The sequence below is a fragment of the Melopsittacus undulatus genome, chromosome 4 (assembly GCF_012275295.1).
Source record: "Melopsittacus undulatus isolate bMelUnd1 chromosome 4, bMelUnd1.mat.Z, whole genome shotgun sequence".
Classification (NCBI taxonomy): domain Eukaryota; kingdom Metazoa; phylum Chordata; class Aves; order Psittaciformes; family Psittaculidae; genus Melopsittacus; species Melopsittacus undulatus.
In genome coordinates this window covers 40,657,303-40,679,498 of record NC_047530.1, presented here as the reverse complement: position 1 = coordinate 40,679,498, position 22,196 = coordinate 40,657,303, and the positions used below count along the sequence as shown (strand labels likewise).

The window sequence follows — 22,196 nt, the reverse complement described above, 5'->3', positions numbered from 1 at the left end:
CCATTACTGCATCATACAATTATTTCTAGTTTTTCAAGAATACAGTTTTGAAACAACTTACAGATGAGGGTTTAGTACGTTCTCCAAAAATCTGTTTTTCCATGTGTTGCAGGCTACTATGAGAACCTTTCAAGAAACAGTGGGTTCAAGTATTTAGCAGAGATTATTTTTGCTGTGGTAGCACTATCATAGCTAGCCAGTCACACTACAATGAATGAACCTCATATTGGGGATTCCTGCCTTTTTGCCACCTTCAAATTCCTCTTCAATTTTTCTCCTGTTCTGTCTTTGCTTACAATGGAGACCTGTTCCTCTGAAGAACCATCCTGGAGTGTGATTTCCGTCATCACATGTATTCTTTTCCTGATTTTTCTCTTCCTCACTGACTAGAGGCTTAACTTCCAGTTCCTCAGTCCACCAATGCAAACACGCCCCACTCCTTTGCATCTTCTGATTGCTCATCTTCTAACCTCCCCTTCTCCATCACCTTCTAAAAATCACTCTTCATGATACTATTTCCAGGCAGGTTTACATGAGTCTTCCAAATCTTACTCTCTACCCACACTGCCTATCAATATGTCTTCAGCTCCCTTTACCTTCAGGAATACCACATGAACTATTGACACCTAAATCCTGCAATTCTCTATCTTAGATCTTTCAGTTTGACTTTTGCCTTGTAGATCATGTGCAACAATACTCAAAATCTCAGGGAACAGAACTCCAGATCTTCTGCAGTACAGCCAAGGTGAAAGATCTCTGTAAAATTGTTACCAGCCACATTTTAAGGAAATCTCTATAAAATGACTGTCTTCATAATTCTTTATTAGTATTTGACCAAAGCTTTAAGAATAACTAAATCTACCTTCCACAAATCTTAAAGAGATTACTCCTGAATATGAAACTTCCTGAGAAAATATACATAATAGAGTGCGTGCTGGGTGGGCAAAATGAAGGATTTCCAACAGATCTTCTCAAACAGCTGTGCCACTGCTGTAAGAAGTTCATCTCAAATGCTGCCTGACGTACTTGATGGTATAAAAGATTCTATTCTAAATTACACAAGTTTCTGCTAAACTTGCAATTGGGAACAGTCTCATTAACAAATGGTCAGTAGATGGCACTATGGACCCTTTATAGTAAGATAATATTCTGCATTTTGTAGCAACTGTAACAGAAAAACTGTAAGGCTCCTGAAGAGTAGGGATTTGTGTGACCTGAATCTGACTGACTGCCAGTTAAACAGTAATAAATTATTTGTTAATATGTTCATGTTTCATTCATGCACTAGTAAGACTATCCTAGTGGTCTCTAAACTGAGACAAAGCTTCGTTCCACATTATAACAGGGCAGTGCACATGCTATGATCTATAACATACTGTACATTTGGTTTAAAAAAGAAACAAGCAAAAAGAAAATAATTAAGAAATTGTGACATTAAATAAAGCTGCCAAAATGAGTTTGCTTAATTCATAAGTGAAACCAATAAAGCACTGTAATTGAAAAGCCAACATGTATTTGTTCAATTCGAGCTGTATGAAGTACCATTTAGGAGCAGTTGTTCTACTCTGGAGCTACAATTTCAAAACAATAATTAAAATTCTGCTTTAGTTGTTCATTAGAGAAGATAATGATACATCTGATCTAAAATTATACCAATGACTAGCCACTACAAATAAGTCGAACTACTGATGCATGTAAGGAGATCAGTTCTTTCACATCAACTTCTGTTTTACAGTAAGAAATTACTCTTATTAAATTCTAATAAGCTATATCTTTGCATATGTATCCCTTTCTATATCGTCACACAAACAAGGGTAATTACTACACATCTTAAAAACTACTAGCAAGCTACAGTCGTTGACAAGCCGGTGACATTATGCCCCCACAACATATAGTAACTGAACTCTACACAAGTGGCATATTTTGAATCCTTTGAGTACTAACTCGATACTCTTCTAAGACTAGGTTTCTACAGGTGAAAAAGTAAAAAGAAAAGAAATAATGCCCTACACCAATTTAACTGCCTGCTATTTAGCTGTTTGAATCCTACCACTCATTTGCAAGGATAGAAGCGAGCACCAGTCCAAACCCCATAAAGTCAAAATATATCCACCGTTTAATGATCTCAGCAAGTCTTCCTAATTTAAGCACAGCACTATGCTAATGAAGGTTGTAGTAAAGTGGCTCAGAGTATGTAATAGAAGTCTGCCTGGGTCTCAAAGCACCATAAAGGAATATACATTAGCTACAAACAAAAATAATCCCAAAAGGTAGAACCATACTTAGGCCCAATTTTATTACAAAAATTGATACAGAACTACCAAAATATTTAAGGACATTAAAATGGTAACATTTTACTTCTCCAGAACATTATCACACAATGCATACATGCTTACAGATGAATACTAGAAATGTCAAACTATTTTGTAACTACTACTGCATTTTATTTAACCTTACACACTGATGTCCTGTTTCATACGTTTTTTTCTGAGAAATCAGTCATCATTGAGTGATTTCATTTCTGACTCCTTATAATCTGGTATTTTACTGCATGACTCTTTGACAGCATCAGGAAGTTAAAACACAGAAAGGGGGCAGAGGTGGAACATGTGCAACAACAATTTTTGCAGTTAACAATTTTCAGATCTGAAATTCTCAGAATTTCTTTTCATTAGTTATAATTCTTGACTCAGAGGAACAATGGCAAAAAAGTAACCATTTTTAACCTGAAATTTTCACTCAGTGCAACAACCAAGACACTAAGATATTGTCATTCCTGGATGATTTGCTGACATGTCAGTACCTGTTTGCTTTCCTTGCTCAATCCATCATACTTTTGCAATTAGATCCCCTCAAACTACTGGGCATTGTAGCGAAAAAATGACAGCTTCCTTGTTGCCTCCCACGCATTCACCAATCATCCCCAGACTTTCAGTTCCTGTTTTCAGCAATCTTCATGAGAATTCTGGCTGGAACTTAAGCAAGGATTTTCCTTTTGCAAAGTATGCAGTGTTGGCTTGTACCCACTAGCCACAAGAACTAAAGCGAACTGCATGTTTCTGCTGTTCTATTTCTGTTGTACATATGTTTACAACTTTCTTACCCATCAGATGAATTCTGGAATTTTACAGAAGTCTAACTATAAAGGCAGCTGCATTTCAGGAGAAAGCAAGAATGAGATTTCACCAATGCCATTCATCTTCAAATTCTGCAAATGATGTCTTCACACTCCAGCTGTAATTAACTGCCTCTGATTTATCTCAGTAAGCAGGCAATCCTCACAGCCTTATGGTTGTGTATCCTTATGGTATCTCTGTATGTGCAGCATACAGAGTTTATTATTGCCACAATAACCAAAACTCTTTCTTTTTATTTCAGAAAATTACTTATGCCCAAGACACTTGGGTTTCTCATAACAGCTTATTACTCCTTTGATATGCCCCATATTCTTTAAAGGAAGAGTACACACACCGCAACACTTTGCATACTTTTCATCTGTCTTGAATCCAGAGTGACCTGCAAATTACCTGTATGATGCAACAACATAACTTTTAGTCTTACAGGGGTTGGAAACCTTGCCTTACTTTTGTTCTAGAGGACAGAGCTGAAAGAACAAATGGATCCTTTCTCCCTCTTACTTCACCAGAAAACACAGGATGTGCCAATATGGCTTTCTGTATGAACTCAGGCTGTTTTATGAAGCACCTTTATATTGGACATTTCATGGACATATATAGTCATCCTTGCCAAAAATATTAGTTTTTAGTATGAAACCAACAAATTGAAGTTATCTTTGTACTAGTCACTCTTAATTCATAATGGAAAATACATTCAGATATACTTACTCTAGAATAACTAACTTAAAAATGCCTAGGTGAAGCCTCACTACACTTTGATACAGAATTTTAAATTTACTCTGGCAAGAACATTCCTTCCACTCAAAAATTAATGGCTACTTGTTTTGTTGCCTAATTCAACCACTTTTGAAGAGCATGATAAAATTAAAGAATTGAATCCTCTACTGAAGGTACAGGCACATGACAGGATTATTTTTCTAGTGTTTTTGCAGAATTAAGTACTAATTTTGGTCAAACGAAATAACCAGAGCATGTAGGTTTGAAGGATATTAGCCTGCATGGACTGAGTGGAATTTAAATTCTTAAAGCACTAATGCTACAGAAAATGCACCTACTAAGACCAGACATTCTAGGATCTACCACACAAAAAAACCTGTATTTCAAAATGTAAAGCTAACTTTTGAAGGATTCCATTCTGACATAAAACAGTTTTCATCATGCAACACATACACAATAGCTATAGAGAATCAAGAGAACAGTATTTCTCACTCTTTTAAGCTTAACACATAAGAGCAGGTAAAGGTACAGTAGTAAGATATAAACGTTTGGAACATTTATTCTTCCTTAGTACACCATTACTCTAACTCAGAAAAGGGACTGTCCAATTTGCACCTGTGTGATTAAGATGCAAGTCCAAACAATTTGAAAATTATGCAACTTTTACTGATAGCAGACACTAAAGGTTATAAGAAAATGCAGTGTAAAGATGACCAACCATAAAGACAGCTTACACAAAGTAACAGAGAATCGCCTAGTAAAGACAGTTTACATAACACGATGGAATTCCTTTTAGTCTGTAAAGTTTTTCAGGTCAGATAAAAGCTGAACAATTTATATACATACCTTTCTTGTTTTAATGCATATTCTAACATTTTTATTCTTCTCACTAAATCTTTCTTCAAATTTTCTTGACCCTTTCTTTCCCCTTGTAAAAACGCTATCCGAGCCTGAAAACACACACAAAAAAGAAAAAAAGATAACAGATTGTATTCTATTCTGTTCTCAAAAGAAAGCAAAGGGGGCGAGGAAAACAACAACAAAAATAATATATTGTTATTAATTACTTCAAAATAATTAACAACAAATACTTCTACACTAGAGTCCAAATATTACTTTCTGTTCATAAATGTTGGGAATTTTTCCTTGAAATAAAGGTATTTAAGTTGGTGTAGTAGCTCTAAAAGAAGGCACAAACAGCAGTCATATAAAACATTTCAACAGATGCACATATTTTTGCCCTTATGACATTGTTAGTATAAATTCTATTACACATTTTCTTCCAAAGCCCAAACCCATACTAAACAGGTACACAGCACACTTTTAAGCAATTTAGTTTTTAATGCCAGTATATTGAATAGATTAAGAAATAGTATCATGAATTCCAATACAGAATTTACAGAACCATTACAGAGGAAACAGCTATATTTTACATTTCACATTTTACTTAACTATTGAAGATGGCTAAGATTAGAACATCAAGTAAGAATTTGGTTTAGTATGCTGTTCTATATGAAGAAAAATGCCTTTTTCTATGCATTTTCCTTTTTAAGCATCAATCCTATTAACCACCAAACTTACAAAGAAGCAGTGAAGCTTTATACTGGCCTGCTAACACAGCAGGTAACAACAAATTCAGTAGAACATACAAGCTATCAGTGGAAAACTTGACAGTAGCTGAAAAAAGTAGGAAGCCTAATGAAAAATAAGTACTCTCTTCACTACAAAGTGAAGGGGCTTATATTCCATCTTTTGCCAGGTTCAAATCTTAGTGAAGACAAGGGAACAGATGTTAGTACAAAAATTTAAACAATGATATTGCTGGATTAGCCTCCGTTACAGGAAACTACTATCTCCTTTGTCCTCATTATGACTTTATATTGACCAAAGTCATTGGGCAGATAATTTAAGAGAAGATTCAATTTAAATTTTTTTTGGAAGAGGAATTAAAAGGAAACAGAGTAGGGCTAGTAGAGACCATACTGATGTACCAAGCATAAGATCAACACCACAGTTTCATTATTGAAGGAGGCACAATTTTAAAAAAATTAAAAAACCAAACAAACCAACCCTACCAACAGAGCTATAACTGGCATCTGCTCTATCATGAGCATTTTTTTAAAGGGAGTGGTTGTACATTTTCATTACTCTCAGTGGTTAGAGCCTGAAACATCTAACCAGAAGGACAGCATTCTTGCATTGCTCCCTTCTCAAGACTAAGTGGTATTATCACGTAAACCTCCACACACCAGCCAATTTTAGCCCCTCTGCCATTTACGCTCAACAGTAAACAAAATTGTGTTCTTTTATAATGTATTAGCTAACTAATGATTTAATCAAAAATTAAAATCTTAGGGAGAACAAGATAGTTATGAGTATTTCAGTTAAGTCTGTCATGAAAACACTCTCAACTGACCCCTGCCACTTGGTGAGAACGACTAATGCACCAAACAGCACACCGAATGAAAAAAAAAAATTAAAAAATGGACTTTGTAATGATTGCAGAGATATTTCAAGATCAAAGCTAGAAACCAAGATCCAGAGTCTGCTATTTTAAACAATCAGTCCCAGTGGAAGGGGGTGGAAGAAGTTAAGCAAACCCAACAACTATGCTCAACTGCAATTATGTTACTTAGATTCTAAAAAATACTATAAAACTGACTCTAATCCAATTGAAAGTTAACAGCCTTCTGCAGGAAACTACAATTACAACTAATTTGCACTTCTCTGGTATCTTGGCTCTAGTAAGGAAGAAAGTGACCAGACAATTTCACACCCCCAACTTATTGCAATTTTCACTCATCAAAGATGAGGCAACAAAGAGTAAACAACGCCCTTATGCATAAACTAGTTATAAATGTAGCTTTTCAAAAAAAGTAATATATTATATGCACATATGCAGAACACCATACTTCAAATACCTGGAAGCTACTGCATGCACACAGACTTTTTACAAAAATAAATCCAGAACTAAAACCAGTGATAATAAGCATCTAACGAAGGTTATGAAAGTTCCTTATGCTCTGTGACTTGAATTTCGTTTTCAATTCTTTCCAAATCTTAAGCATTCTGTAAGCAATGCTTTCCCTATTATATTAGTCTTCTTTCATTGGCCAGCACACTTTTGTAACTATTTGACAAATCTTTGTAGCCACCTGCAGCTGTTGGGCCTTCTTTCATCCACAGTTTGCTGATGCCAGGGGAAAATAATATAGCTGTTATTCTGTGATACACAGAGGCAAGAACCTGATTCTTAAGTGCACACAGCCAAACTGTTTCCTTCTTCTGGAAATACTTCTGGAGTACTTGGCTAAGCAGAATCAAGTCTCCCTGTTTCTTAGCTATTGCTTAGCTGTCAAACTTTTCCAAGAGACAGGTTAATGAGCAGAGTAACCTAGAGAATCAATATACTACAGAAATAATGTTATAAAAACAAACAAAACCCCAAATGCCACCCTACAAAAAAGCCCTCAAAAAAGCTTTTATATACAACAGTGTAACAATTTTCACAGGGTCCAAAAGGCTGAACAGAAAGGCTGCCACACATAAATGTCCTTTGCAATTGGGCTTTTGACATTTTTGTCAATATCGACAGATGTGTTTTAGCATCACTTTCTGTAATTACTTATATACACACCTGACTGATTTTAGGGATTCCAACCCCAATGTAACCATCACAGGGCTAAAACTTGACAGAAGTTTTCTGTTCAGAAGTTGAGCTTGATCTTTACAAAAATGGAAAATTAATTTAGACTTAGGAATACTTAGTCATCAAGACCCTCAATATGATACCAAGAATAAGATCACTGCAGATTTGCTGTATAAATTACATTAATCAATTTTCTTCCTGCAGCCATGAACTGAGAAATGAGGGGTGTCAAAACTATCACTTGATGTACTGAATGACTATGAGCCCTAAGAATTAATACACAATTTCCCAACATTGATTTCTCTGAAAAGCAGTAAATCTCAAGTTTGATAAAAAGAGATAATATGAACAGATGCATCTCCTTCATGGTCACTGTACTAACACACAAAGACAAATGCTTAAGAAATATTCTTTACATAATACAACTTCCTTAATCCTTAGATATTCCTTTCCTTTGAAACAATTCTCAGGAGAGCTAGATTTGAATGGTGATAATACTGATCATTAAAGATCAGCTAGCACTAAAATTGGGAAACAAAATGCACAGAACAATCTGGTACTCACCTTTCCTCCCTCCTAGTTACGACAACAGGCTGGAACAATGGAATTCTTTCCACTGTCTTATGCCAGTTTTTAAGTCCCCAGGCTTATACTAAGAAGAAGCCTCGCCGTATTTCTGTTCTTTCTACTGTGCTGATTTAGCTGCTTCTGCTGCCACACATTAAGTCTAACGAGGAAATCATTCTATTTATTTTTTACTCAGTTCTGAATTACATCAGTTTCCTGATCCTAGCTCTGTATAGCCATGGGAGTACTTAGGCTGGCATGAGGGATGCAAACAGGATACTGAAGTTAGAGCTCCTTTCAATGACAACATGGTGTTAGATCAGCCTAAACTCAACATGATATCATAACCTGCATGTCCAGGGTGTGAGAGTTGCAAAAACAAGAGCAAAGAGACTAAAATAGTCAAACATAAGTTTTAACTCTTCTGAATTATAAATTCAATCAAAATGTATTTTTTAAAAGTGTATTAGCAAGATCATTTGTTAAGGGGAAGAAAATATGTTATTTTACAGAACGCATATAAAACATTAGTTATGCAAGCAAAAATATGGCCTCCCCTGGCTTTTAAAAAAAAATCCAGCTGAATCTGGTTGTGTACAGGTTCTGTTAAGAGTGTTCTTCTCCACAGAGAGGGCTATGCTTCTTCAAACAAGTTCAACCAGGAGCTTTTTCAAGGCAGATTCCTCCCCTTCTACCAGACTGTCCATTTTCATATTTATAATAGCTTTAGACCTCTGACACCCACTACCTTTCTATAAAATTCAGTGACACTTACCAACTCCGAGCTCTCTATGCCTTGGTACTTAGCTGTAAGCAAGAGTACCACCACATGAACTTGCCCAGTTTTATTATGAAAGTAAATTCAGGGAGCTCCAAGAAGCACTGAGAGTGACAGGTAACTTGTATTTGTGCAAGGATGCATGAAATAATGTCTGAAACTAGGCAAGATAGAATACAAAGATGAAAAGAATTACTGAACAGCCACTTTAATAGTATGGTTTCCATGAAAAAGATTGTCTGAGGTTAAATAACTACAGAATGCACATAGAAGGGGACAAAAAAATTCTAACATCAATTACACTGACACTCCACATCCCCAGCATGCAATTACACTGCTTGACCAAAGAGTTATAGAAGATTGAAAGTAGTTTACTAGAGAACTTCCACATAACCTTAAATTATTAAAAATACTGCATTGCACATACAAGTTCATAAATCAGAACTCAAAGAAAAAAAATGTTTTCTGGAACGAAAACTTGGAATTCCCCCCCCTCTCTTCGAAGAAGCTTGAAAGGTCCTAAAACCCTAGGAATTATTGCTCTACATTTCATATAGCACTACCCATAATAGCAGCATTCATATTAAAATTGCATTTTATTGTCTCAACTTCATGGAAAAGCTCGACTTAAAGACAACCTTTACATTTATCAAATATATTTCTCTTAGCCATTGAGGACAAATAAGAAAAGTTATTACAGCATTTTGGGCAGGTAGAATTGCATATGTAACCCAAAGGTTATGTAATAACTACATATAGGATTTCACAGAATTATTTTATTAATAAATCCTGATATGTGGTATTTGAAATATTCATCCAATACCTCAAACCTAGCGAAATGTGTCAAAGGGAAAAAGAGGCACAAAACCTGAATGGTAAAGCATGCAACACTTTAAGCATTGCAGGACTTATTTTACAGTTGCCGAAACACTAACACTTCCCTGTGCAATTCAATCCCATTCTAATGTACTTACCACTACAAGAACACTTTCATTTCAGTTGTAAACACTGTTAACTCTCAGATGCTAGCAGTGTATTTCAGAATTACTCAACTATACGTAAAGCAATGCCAGCTGCAATACAATGCTTGTGTTTTGCTTTTCTAAAGCCCATTCAGGCTTCTAGAAGGAAGGAAGGAAAAGCCTGCAGTATTTTTTTAAAAAATGCAATACACTGAAGCAGCCTGAAGCTACACACCCAGTGCACACAGAAGTGTACACTTACCCTACTAGGGCATGTCACAATACTAGAAACAACAGTTAAGATTTTTTGGTTTATTAACATTTTTAGTCACAAGTTTACTATCACACAAAAAGACTAGCCTAATCTTCATTTACAGGTATTTCTTATGCTGAAGATGAAGTAGAACACTATTTAGGAAAGCTAAAAAATACTGGGGAAGTGGAAGATTTGACTCATTACAGTAATTTAAGAGTGGACACACCAGTGTAATATTCTGGTTCTCATTCACAGCAGAGAAACTGAACCTAACAGAAGCCCTCACCTTCAGTTTCCGACAAACAGTTTGAAACTTCACCTCATTCAGAATACCTAATGCATCACTCATATAAAAGCACTACAAATTAGGAGAGCTTTTGTGTATCCTTACAGACCTGTCATGTCTCTACATTTATTACAATTACCATTAATCCTTAAACTGTCAATTGAGGACTAAAAGAAGATACCTTGACTATTATAAATAAATATACATAAATAAAAGTAAATCTTTATTTTGCAAATTCAAGTTTCAAGCAAGATTCTCTCTGTAGTAAGATCTGCAATGAGACAGGTGTTGCTGGTCATGTCAGGATCATATATGTTTCAAAGAAATATAACTTTTTAAGGCCCTGCAGAACAAAAAATAATCAAAAACCTTAAAATTTGAAACACCAGCTCTCATATGTTAACAGAGACCCTTTACTTCATAAAACAAATCCAGGTTAAAAAAATATTTCAAGAACTAATACTATTGTACATTTGAATAACATTTGCAAATAAAGATAATTTTCTGTAGAACCTTATGAACAATCAATTATCAGGTCAGTGACTACCCTTCAGTCCTGCAATGGGTATGGCAAAGACGAGACTTGCAGAACTCCCTCCTTACCTGAATCTGTCCTTCCTCTTTACCACTACCACCATTATCAGCCTCAGTCACTCAGATTCAAAAGTTTGCTTCTTGTCACTACAGGGCAAAGTACTGTCAAGTTTCATCAACTTCTTCAAACAACTTACAGAAAAGCCAACCTTTAATTGCTGCTTCTTCTCAAAGACAAAAACATACACAGACTAGAAATCAAAAACTAAGTAAAACTATTTTTTTGGAATAAAAAGTTTAAGTGCCTTGAAAGTTCATAATTCACTGACAATTCTTGTACTTGAGTGTTCGTTATGCAATAGCAGGCTTCTAGAATTTTGTTTCAGTGAAAAACTTACAAAATACCGAGCACAGTTTAGAAGTTTTTCTTTTCTGTTTCAGTCGCCGAGGGAAGCCTTCAAAAAATAAGTTCCTGCCTAGGAATTTCTTAAAAGAACTGTCATCTTCCTGAAAAAAAAATCTGTTCTGTAACAATGGATGATTACATTTAACTTCAGGAAAAGTGAAGTTACTCTGGTCATTATCAGCAACATACTGCAAGAGAACTGCTAAAATGCTCCACACCACAGTGTCAGGATATTAACCAGCTCTCTGCCTCCCCACACACCTGACAATCTCTGCAGGCATTTTATCATTATTAAGTGATAATCTGCTGGCAAACTTGCATTTTCCTTTGCACATCCCATGCAAATCATCAAGAACTTCAGCAATCAGATCCAAGATACAGCAAACTCTAGCTGAAAGCCACTGAACAATGAATTATTTCTTCAACTGACAACTAACAGGAATGTTTGGAAGTACTAGATCACCTAACAAGACAAAACTGCTCATTCTGACCTCAAAGTTAATCTACCTTCACCAATATCAATAATTCTACAATCTTTCCATTCAAGTATGAAACTGAATGCCACCACTCAAAACAATTAAATAGCCAAGTAAATCATAAGCAGCAAAGACATTTCTTACTACTTATAAACATTATTCCATAGAGTCTGGATAATATACTCCAACCACGTTCTTTTAGCAGGCTGAATGATTTCTGACACATGTTTGAGCACAAGCTCCCAAGACTCTGAGGCAGTCATGTTTCTAATAATAATTTAAGAAAGCTCTGCAAACAAATGTAAATTAAACTAAGTTCTCTTTACAGTCAGAAATCCTTCCTCAAGAAGTTATGTACTTCCTGAAGATCAAGTCACATGAAATAAAACCAAGAATCCCACATCTGTTCTCTTAACTAACCTGCTATGGGACTTTAATACATTTTACATTTGTTTTTCCAATAAATAAGACTATTGATATTCACATGCCTTTCAATAAGCATTAATACATGTTAAATAGTTCTGCTTATCAACAAATTGGCACTTTCAATGGGACTACAGAAAACTGCAAGAACCTGAGTTATGCAGTTTAACCCACCATTACATTTTGACATTGACCAAACTACTTAAAACAAAACATACCCTGCATCCATCTCCAGTTACTGTTTCATTAATCAAACCACCTAGCAGATCTCTCCCACAATATTCACAACACAAACATCAAAGCTAGCTTTTGTTATTGTCCAAAATGTATTGCTGCTGAAAGCTTCTCAAACACATTACTAAATGAAACAAGGAGTACACAAATAAACTCCACCCCCTAAAAAAAACCAAACCAAACCAAAATCCAAGGGCAAAACCAACACCAAACCCCAACCAAAACCAGCCCTAAAACACACAAAAAACCCAACCAACACCAATACCCAAAACAAAACTTTCCAAATTTATTTATAATTTAACACAGCAGAGCTTAAGAGCATCTACCCAAACAAATCAGTTTCCTTAACATGTCTTTCACAGGCATAGTACTTTTACTGTTCCAACTGTTTTTATGAAGTCACACAATCTTTCACAAAAAATTGGGAATAGAGGACATAATAAACATCCTGTGTTTTTTCAAAGTCAATGCTACATTCTCTTTGCCACATACAGCAGTCATTTTTTTTTTCACAGAGGAAAATAAATTCTTATTAGACTAACACTTCTAAGAAAATATTGAGGGTTTGCATTTTTAAAATCAATTAAGTCACAGTATTTTCCAGATGTTTGTGCTGGAAAAGCCCACAACACAATTGCAACACCAATGTCAAAAGCTGAACTCTTGCCAAAAGTCTCAGCTATCAACGGGTAAGTGCTCCCTCTCCTCAATTAACAAGACTGTTTATGGTATTTCGTATGTAAGCTTTCTATTTTGGAACATTTTGTATGTTATTCTGTATTAAATACAGGAAGCTAAGGTTGTGAGCAGTATCTTCTCTTTGGACTAACTAATGAAAACAGCCACCAACAAGCCTGTGGACAAGTCACAGTCCAATCACTGAGCTCAATAAGCAATACCAAAATACACAGTAACCACAGATTAGATTGTGCTTTAACCACTTGAAAAAATACTCTTGACCATCACAGCTACAATACCACAGTACAAGTATTTTGAAGACATTTAGCATCTTCATGTCAGTTTATTCATGAAGTGTTCCATGCAAATTAAGTAATGCTTAAATAATCCCTACAAAAATTCACTCAACTTTTAAATCTCTGAAGTACTTTTCTAACAAGATCCAAACACGTATTTACTCATACCACAATAATCAGAGATTCAAAACTGTTGAATTTACTTGTATCTTCTCTCTGTATTACTGAAATTAATGGTTCTAACTAACACCACAAACTGATTGCAAACTCAAATGTGCAATGCAACCAGAGCAATTGTAAGAGAACTTTTTAAAGAAAGGTCAGGATAATTTTTCAATTGGGGGTCTTGAAATCACACTGCAAGTATCCTTGTACCTTTTCTTCTGCCTTTTAAGAACAGCTTCTAGCTCTGTACAGGCATATTCAACAACCCACCAAGCTACTACTGTACTTTGATACTGGTTATTAGTAACCTATTAGTTCTGTATTTTAGTGAATAAACAAAAAGGTCTTAGCAAAAACTAGCTATGTTTAGTACATTTCAACTATTACAGTACAGATAGCGCTGGCTTCCTTTTCATTTAAGACAACCATTCAGTAATGGGAATATGCAAGATTCATCTACAGAACTCTATCAAATTCCTGCTTACTACTGTAGTCTTCTCCATAACTGGATTAGAAAACACAAAACCAAAGGAGTGATACTGAAAATAAGCAAACTGTATTTGCGTGGCTCTATGTATTTATATACACACACATAGACATTTTACCAGAATTTGGAGAATATGCTTTTGCTATGCAAAGTAGTCAATATATAGCACTTTTTATTTTCAATCATATCATTAAAGATTCATGTATGACCCAAAATCAAGGTGCTGGATACTTAGTTCTATAGAAAAGCAGTGCAGTCAACTAAAAATACATCTATAAATTCTCCATCCCCTAGACTAGCTAGTCTTCTAGCTTCTCCAACAGGGCAACTGGAGCAGAGGACCCTACAAAAGGATGTTTTCAAACTAACAGTGATGCAAATAAAATTGATTTAAAGACATGGCAGGAGCTTTGGAACTAAATGATCTTAAGGTCCAACCCTAAATATTTTATGGTTCTATAATAAGATCCATAAAGCAGTCTGACATCAAGACAGACCATATTCCATTGTTACCTTTGTACCGAATCAAAGGTTTGACTCATTTAAAACAAACAAAAACCCAAAACCAACAACCACAAAAAAATCCCAAGTCCCTCCATGCCCCCAAAAAACAAAGACAAATTTCCAAGTTCTCTCAAGTAGCTTGTTCTCAAGGGTCCAGTTCTTTACATATGATGCCTTAAGTATGGAAAGAACATACAAACTTAATAGCAGCAGATGAGACTACATGGCTTATTTGGAACCCATTTATGTTTCTTCTGTCTTCACATAGAAAGGACTCAAATTTTCACTGTACAAAAATTATTTCAGTATATTTTGGCTGTTCTAAAATATATATATAAAAAACCCTAAGCCCAAAAAACCACCACACAGTTACCCATGTATCTGTCACTATCTGCACTCCCTCACTGGGGTAACTGTCTTTTTTTTAAGGTGAAGTGCCCATTTGCTGTGTCATATCCCTCAAACTAAACGATTTGCTACTTAAAAATCATCTGAATATGCCTCAATACACCTAATAAAGCTATCTCAGACTTTTTTTTTATTAGCCAACAAGACTGAATTCTAAATGCATCACTCTTCAAAATGTTATTTCCAGCCCCCAAACTGTTTTTATGCCAAATTTTCAGCATTTTCAAAATTACCACTAAGAACAGGACATTATATTGCAATGTTGACCCTGCCAGTTCTGCACAGATCACAAGACAGAAATCACTTCCCAATTTCTGTATTTAGAACTCACACAGATCATTCAGGGGTTTTCTGAATTTCTTTTAGCAGGAAACTTGCAGCAGTCCTGGAGGAAAATTTTATTTCACCACCAATCTTTGGATGCAGTTCCTCGTCCTTTCACTATCATGTATATTTTCTACATTTCTCCTAAATGCATGAACATGGCAAGTAACATCTTTAAAAAAAAAAGAAAAAATAGTTACATACCTTGGCCCATTTCCATCTTAAAAGATTCACACAGCCTTTTAAACTGGTGGGTATCTTTTGGAGCACATCTAAGCTCATAAGGAGAAAGTTTTCTTTCTAGTAAGGTTGCCACTAGAACCAGTAGACTAATCAAAAACTGATAGCAACACCAAAACCACAGCATTTGAATTTGATAAGATTAAAAATGTCTTTACTGTCAGCATTACTATATGGCACCTTATTCCATTAAGGTGAAGTTATGCAGCTAATAATTAAATGCTACCATCAAAGCTTCATTAGACACTTAATACAAAATAGAAATAAGAACATGGGGCTCATTGTCTTTATTATGTCTAGTAGCTCTAGCACAAAACCACAGAAATCAGAGTGAAGTTGTACTTTGTAGCATGGCAGGTCCTTACAATCACTATAGAGTGGAAAGAGAAGGAAAAATAGCAGTGTGGCAAACATTCTCAAGAATGTACATTTCCTTTCCAAAACCAGAACATCTATTTATTATTTAGGAATATAGAAAGGGAAAGTATAATCTGCAGCAGACCAAACAAGTGGCCTGAAATGACCTAGACTGTTGTAGTGACAAACACTCATATCAATGTTCATCAGCTGCAGATCAGTAATATCCATTCTCAAGAATAGAAAAAAAACCCAAAACAATAACTACTGAAGTATCAGAACTAGAATATAAGAAACCATCTACATATGTATATATTACAGAATACAGTATTACAGAGCTGAAGGAGCTTTGCATCATTAAGGCAATCCTGACAAAAACAAAAGTGAATACAATCAAGTTCATGGAAATAAAAATTATGAAAAACAAGAGTAAGACAGTTAAAATACAAGTGTATATCAAAGTGTTTTAATGGACACACCACAGAAAGTTGATGAGGAAGAGGTGTTCTGCACTTCCTAAATGTTAATCTAGCCTCCTGACAAAGAGTAGTGCCAGCACTCTCTTAATTTACACCACTTTTGATTATCAAGAGTTAACACAGCCAGTAGTCCTGCCTTCTACCAGCTCAACTGTATTAATCTTGCTAAAGCTATGAAACTGAATAGATCTTGTAACACTTTTGAATATTTTTACATGTACTTCTTGAACACTTGAGAGAGTTCTATTTGTCCACTCAGGATCTTCTCCTTTCTCAGGTTCTCAAGGTGTATCCCACAATTTTGTTACTGTAACAGACGGTCTGGGAGTTAAGACAACTTACCTACAGAAAAAGCAAACAACTTCCGTTTTGTAACTCTTGAACCTCCAAGCGTGTTACCAAGTTAAACTAATCTGATTTGTTACCACTTCTCATTGTCTACTTTAATAATACTGTGATATCTGAAATACCAGCAAATCTACATACAAGCAAATGATACTTAAGCTGTTTGCTGGTCAACCCAGTACCAAGCCAAAGATTATAGCATTCACCTGGAACATTTTCAGATAAATATTATTACACAGTTTAAAGACTAGAATCAAGCATTTCTCACCTGCTTCTAGGGGTCACTGGTATAAAGCCAAGGGTTTGTTGTTGGGTTTTTTCCTGTGGTTTTGCTGTTGTTTGGGTTTTATGTTTGTTTTGGGGTGACATTATCTACCTCTCCCCCCCCCCCCCCTTCTAGAAGGACTATTGTAGGATCACCACCCTCGAATTTGGTAGCAGTTAAGGTGTGACCATATTTGACTGAAGAGAAACCAAGATGAGCAAATGGAAGAACCCTTACAGCAAGCACCCCGTTTTTTGGTGGTTTTTTTTTTTTTCTAAAAATCAGAGAACTTCAGGAATCTGGAATTTCCGAAGTTTGCTCCCTATTTCGGGATCATTTCAATCAGCAGAGAAGCTGTTTTTCACAATGTTACTGCCAACATACACAGGATTTTTCAGCACAAATACATCTATCTATACTTGCACAACACCTTCAAAAAGGCTAGGAATGCACTCCATCTTCCAGTAACATGAAATGGAATTACCCTGAACCCAGAAAAATTTATTTTTACCCTTAACTACTAACAGCAGGTTACCTCAAATCAGCCATTTTTATAAAGGTCCTATAGTGGTCGAAGAAACTACAGACTGCTTGAATTTGAATACATTCAGGACTGGTCCTGAAAAATAATACCTGTTGGAGTTCTAGATGTGAAGGCCAAAGAGATCATTAAACTCAACATCCTGCTGGGCCACTGCTTAAGATAATTCAAGAACAGTCTATGCAAACAGAGCTCTTTCGGGTCATACATTTGTCATGGAGATTCACGAAATCAGTGGAGAATCCAACTTCCCCAGCAATTTTCCTCACCAGGAAACAGAGATCATCATTACCTTCTCCCAAATGAAGAAAGGATGAATAACATCCACCACTATCTCAAAGGCCACTTTAGGAACAATATTCTAAAAAATTATTCAACTACTATACTGATCAGTATCTTCCCACACATAAACCTCATCACTATCCAAGTACTTCCTGTTCACTTTCTACATGGATCTTTATGTAACGCAATGCCCTGCATTGTTTTATTCTCTAAGGTGAATACTGCAATAAAATGATTGCAAAATAGTAAAGATCTATATCAACTGTTCAAAATATAAAATTTTAAGATTGGGGTATAAACAGGAAAGTGAAAATACTGGGGATTTTTTTAACAACACTCTAGCCCTTCAGAGCCACAAACAGTATCTCAATTTTACAGTGAAAGAAAGTATTAATAATGCACCCACTTTTTGCAGAAAAAAAAAAACAAAAACAAAAAAACAACCTCCTTATTTCTATTTACCTTGAATTATGTCAAGAAATCTATTTCAAATTTGTGTGCGTATCTTTCAGGGTAAGCTCTTCTATATAGTAGCCACCTTTTAATTTACATTCCGGTCTTCTCTGTATAGATTATTCACCCAACAACTCTGCACATTTCCAGTTTGGAAGCTGATGAGGAAGGCATGATTTACCCATACACACACAGAAGAACAGATTTCAACCTTCAATTACCAGGCACCTAAAGTTCTATCAGAGGCTATCTACCTCTAACACAGTTGACTAAACAGCTCATAGAAAGCCACAGTAGAGAAACCCTTGCTTATGTCTAATTGCGCTCTATCCAAAATATACCGAATTCAATTCAGTGCTTTAAATTGCAAAACTACAGAAGTATGTAGCTGTTTTCACCATTAGCTTAGAAAAATTAATGAACAGAAGCTTCTGGTTTTTAATTTCTATACCTATGCTCCTTTATACTGAGAAAAGTTCTGTTATACAAAAAAAATGTATTAAGCACTCATATACTTTATTATTTGAACAAACATTATTTATGTGTACAAAGAGGTACTTCTGCACCAATGCTATAGCAAGCACCCTAACAGCTTGCACTAGCAGAAGTTAAGCCATTTCAGACATATATGCTAACAACACTCCTCAAGTATCACAAATAAGAACTCTGATCAACCTTTTACAACCTATTTCATTTTACTTAAAGTATCCTCTGTTTTGTTTTTTGTAAGGGCTGCTTTAGCAGTTAGTTAATAAATACTGTGATACACCTGGAAGAGCCAATGAAATAGCAGTTTATCAACTATACATATTTTCCAACTTCAACCATCTAGAATGCAATCAATGAACAACGCATATGGTTAAAATACATCGCGTATTTCCCAACTGCAGTATCTGCATTTCCTGCTTGTAATCTTTGCATGTTCTATCACAATTAATGCCCCTGATACCAACCAGGGTTTGTTATTTAGGCAAAACAGTATCAAAACAGCACTAAGTGTATTTTCAAATGATCAAACCAAAGCATTTCAAAGCTACCTCACTGGTCATTACAATGTAGGAATGGCTATGTCTAGCCAGACCAACAGAACACCAGCCTCAGTACGCCACTTCTATACCACAGGCAAACAGGCAGCTCCATGGGAACAGCATAAACTCAGAAGAATAAACCTCAGAAAACATTCCAAATTTCGAAAAAAACCTTGTAAATCAAGTGTGTTGAGCCACAGTATCTCTGACTTCAGACACCCCCAGGCATTTTTCTTCACTGAACTCATCCAAACACTTTTTGACTCAGGAACATTTTAGCATCTATAATAGTCCCCTCCACAAAATTCCACTAATTCCCAAAAAGCCACCGTTTTTTTTTAAATACTTAATTTCACTTCATGCTTTGCAGCTGCTCACTGAGACACACCAATTCTTTCCTTAAACTAGTGACCATTCTACAAGCCTCACAACTGATTTCACTTCCAGTCTAGCATCAAAACATCAAAACAAATCCTTTGCCAAAAGCAAGGTGAAGTCTGTGCTACCAGAAGAATTAACTGTTCCTCCAACTTTTAAGAAATGTACCCAGCATTATACCTCCTGTCAAACTTGCAAAGTAAACCAAGCTACATATAGCCAAATATGTCAACAAATGATTCTTGCTACACTTTGTAAATGATGAAGCTTTGAAAAATGATGGAATACTACAGGAGTGTATCTACACTGAACATGGTCTCATCTAGCTCATGTTATTAACATATTTCGTATGTTTACATATTTACAGTTACATGTAAAGCACCTAATTTAGATAATCACCTCAAATCTGTAAGATTACTAGGAAGATATACTTTTCTATTTAAGAGTATCTCATTGGGATGTAATTCTGCAATACCTAAGAGGTTCCCGAAGTTCATTAAATTACTTTAATGAGCTGCTCTCCACCCCAAAAAGAATAATAAGAAAAAAAAAGGCATACAAGTAATTTAGTTTTTTTAACACTTATATAAAGAACACAAAATGTTAAGTAACAAAATGCTCCCATAATGTCACTGAATAGTTGGAATAAAGAGCATTTGTAAAATTAGATAAATAAGGAACATCAGTTTCATGTCACTAAAGCCATCATTTTACATGATCATTGAATCACAGAATAGGTAGGGTTGGAAAGGACCTTATGATCATGTATTTGCCACCTGTTAATGCTGTTTATGCTGAAATTTAATGTATTTTCCTTTGAGTACTTGTTTCTTAATTATTCCTCCTATTCATTAAAACATTTGGAAGTAACATCTACTGTGAATTCTCTCTCAGCACATTCTTGTGTGATTTTGAAGTATCTTAAGAGTACTCAATCACATTTTAATCTGTTTCAGAAAACGTGAGTAAACTGCACAACTGAAACCTTTACTCTAGCCCAGCATCATTAGCCTGCAAGCCCCATAAGCAAGTGGAATTCTATTAATTTCCCCCTCAAAAAAAAGTTGTCTGATGATACTCTTTTTTGACACAACTTTATCTTCCTTCTCTGTTTCTGTAGTGCATCTCCACTGTTCTCCCACACACATTTCTTTTTCTTTTAGACTACAGAGCAACTTACCTGCTAAAGGAAACAATTATTTCTAACAAATACATATCATCCAGCAATATGGGCTTGCTGTAACTCCTCTGAAGTGCATAAGAGTCTTAGAAATCTAACTGAATTTATCTCAGAATAACAGCTACTGACACCAAGGTCATTACATTGACAGATCAAAGTTACAGTTAAAATTACACAACATTGTTGCAGTGAAAATCATTCTTTTAGCTCACAGAATAGGGAACAGACCCAGACTATTACTTCAAGTGATTAACACACTATGCCAGGCCAGACCGTTTCCTTCCAACACAGCAGCAAGTAAAAGCTGAAAAAAGTTACTGTGGCAGCCAGTATTACAAGTGAAAGATAAAAAAAAAGTGTACTACAGTTCAACTACTGCTCTTCTAATATTTGACATTTCTATACTTCATATTGATTTGCAGACAGATTTGGCAAATAGTTATGTTGCTCCACTTGTGCACGCTGATAGAACAGCTATATACCTCAACTGCCAGAGAAAACAGTGTAAAATGATTAACAGTTAAGATTCAAAGTCTGATGGGAGAGACTTAAGTCTACTAGTACTTCTTGAGATCCAAAGGGTTGAGACCCTTTGTCAATTTGGCTGTAGTATAAACCCCAAGATAATGAAGTTCATTTTCAGGACAGGTAAATAGAATCAAATCACACATATTAAGTCATTTGGGGTTCCACATACTTTCTATAAAACACTATTTGCAAAGCTATCCAGTTAACCTAGAAAAAACCTGTAATTGCCAGCATTGAGAAATGTTTGGAGTTTGCTGTCATGTTAAAAGAAGGAAGACATTACTTGCATGAGGAGAGCTGCACCTAAAAGAAATCAACTTACACTTCCATATTAATTAGCTGTCATGCTACATAATTTGCATTTTTCCCCCCTTTAACCGAGGAGGCCTCATATCATGACAAAACTTACACTAGTACAGAGTAACACTGTCAGCAGCTTCAATGGACAAAACCATTTTTTATGGTCCAAACTATTAATGCTTTATAAGTCAAAAAATACACTGGGATTTCTCAAGTTGTAGAACAAACAAACAAACAAAAGCCACAAAAACCAAACCAATCACCAACCAAACCCGACCATAGGCCTGGTAAGTATTTCTTCCAAAAATACTCTTAATGCATTGCTGTATCAGTCTTCATCACTACACAGGTTGACATTTAAAATCCAAATGTAATGCTCTCCCCTTTCTTATCCTGGGCTTCCAAAGTTATAAAAGCCACCAACCTCATGCAGTGATTATGTTGTCATGACCTGATGCACACATGAGGCAGAGCTAATCAACACATACCCAGGGTCAGAATGACTACAGCATCTTCAGAAATAATCAACTGAA

At 35.5% G+C, this 22,196-nt stretch overlaps 1 protein-coding gene across 5 annotated transcripts in view; it reads right to left on the bottom strand.

Moving 5' to 3' along the window:
- STRN3 (striatin 3) overlaps positions 1-22,196 on the bottom strand; it is a 61,053-nt gene that overhangs the window by 36,721 nt on the left and 2,136 nt on the right. For all 5 annotated transcript variants that reach the window (XM_005149343.4, XM_034061322.1, XM_031049115.2 and 2 more), the window contains exon 2: positions 4,701-4,804. In XM_005149343.4, the coding sequence (XP_005149400.4) occupies positions 4,701-4,804 (104 nt within the window). The remainder of the gene's footprint in view (positions 1-4,700; positions 4,805-22,196) is intronic.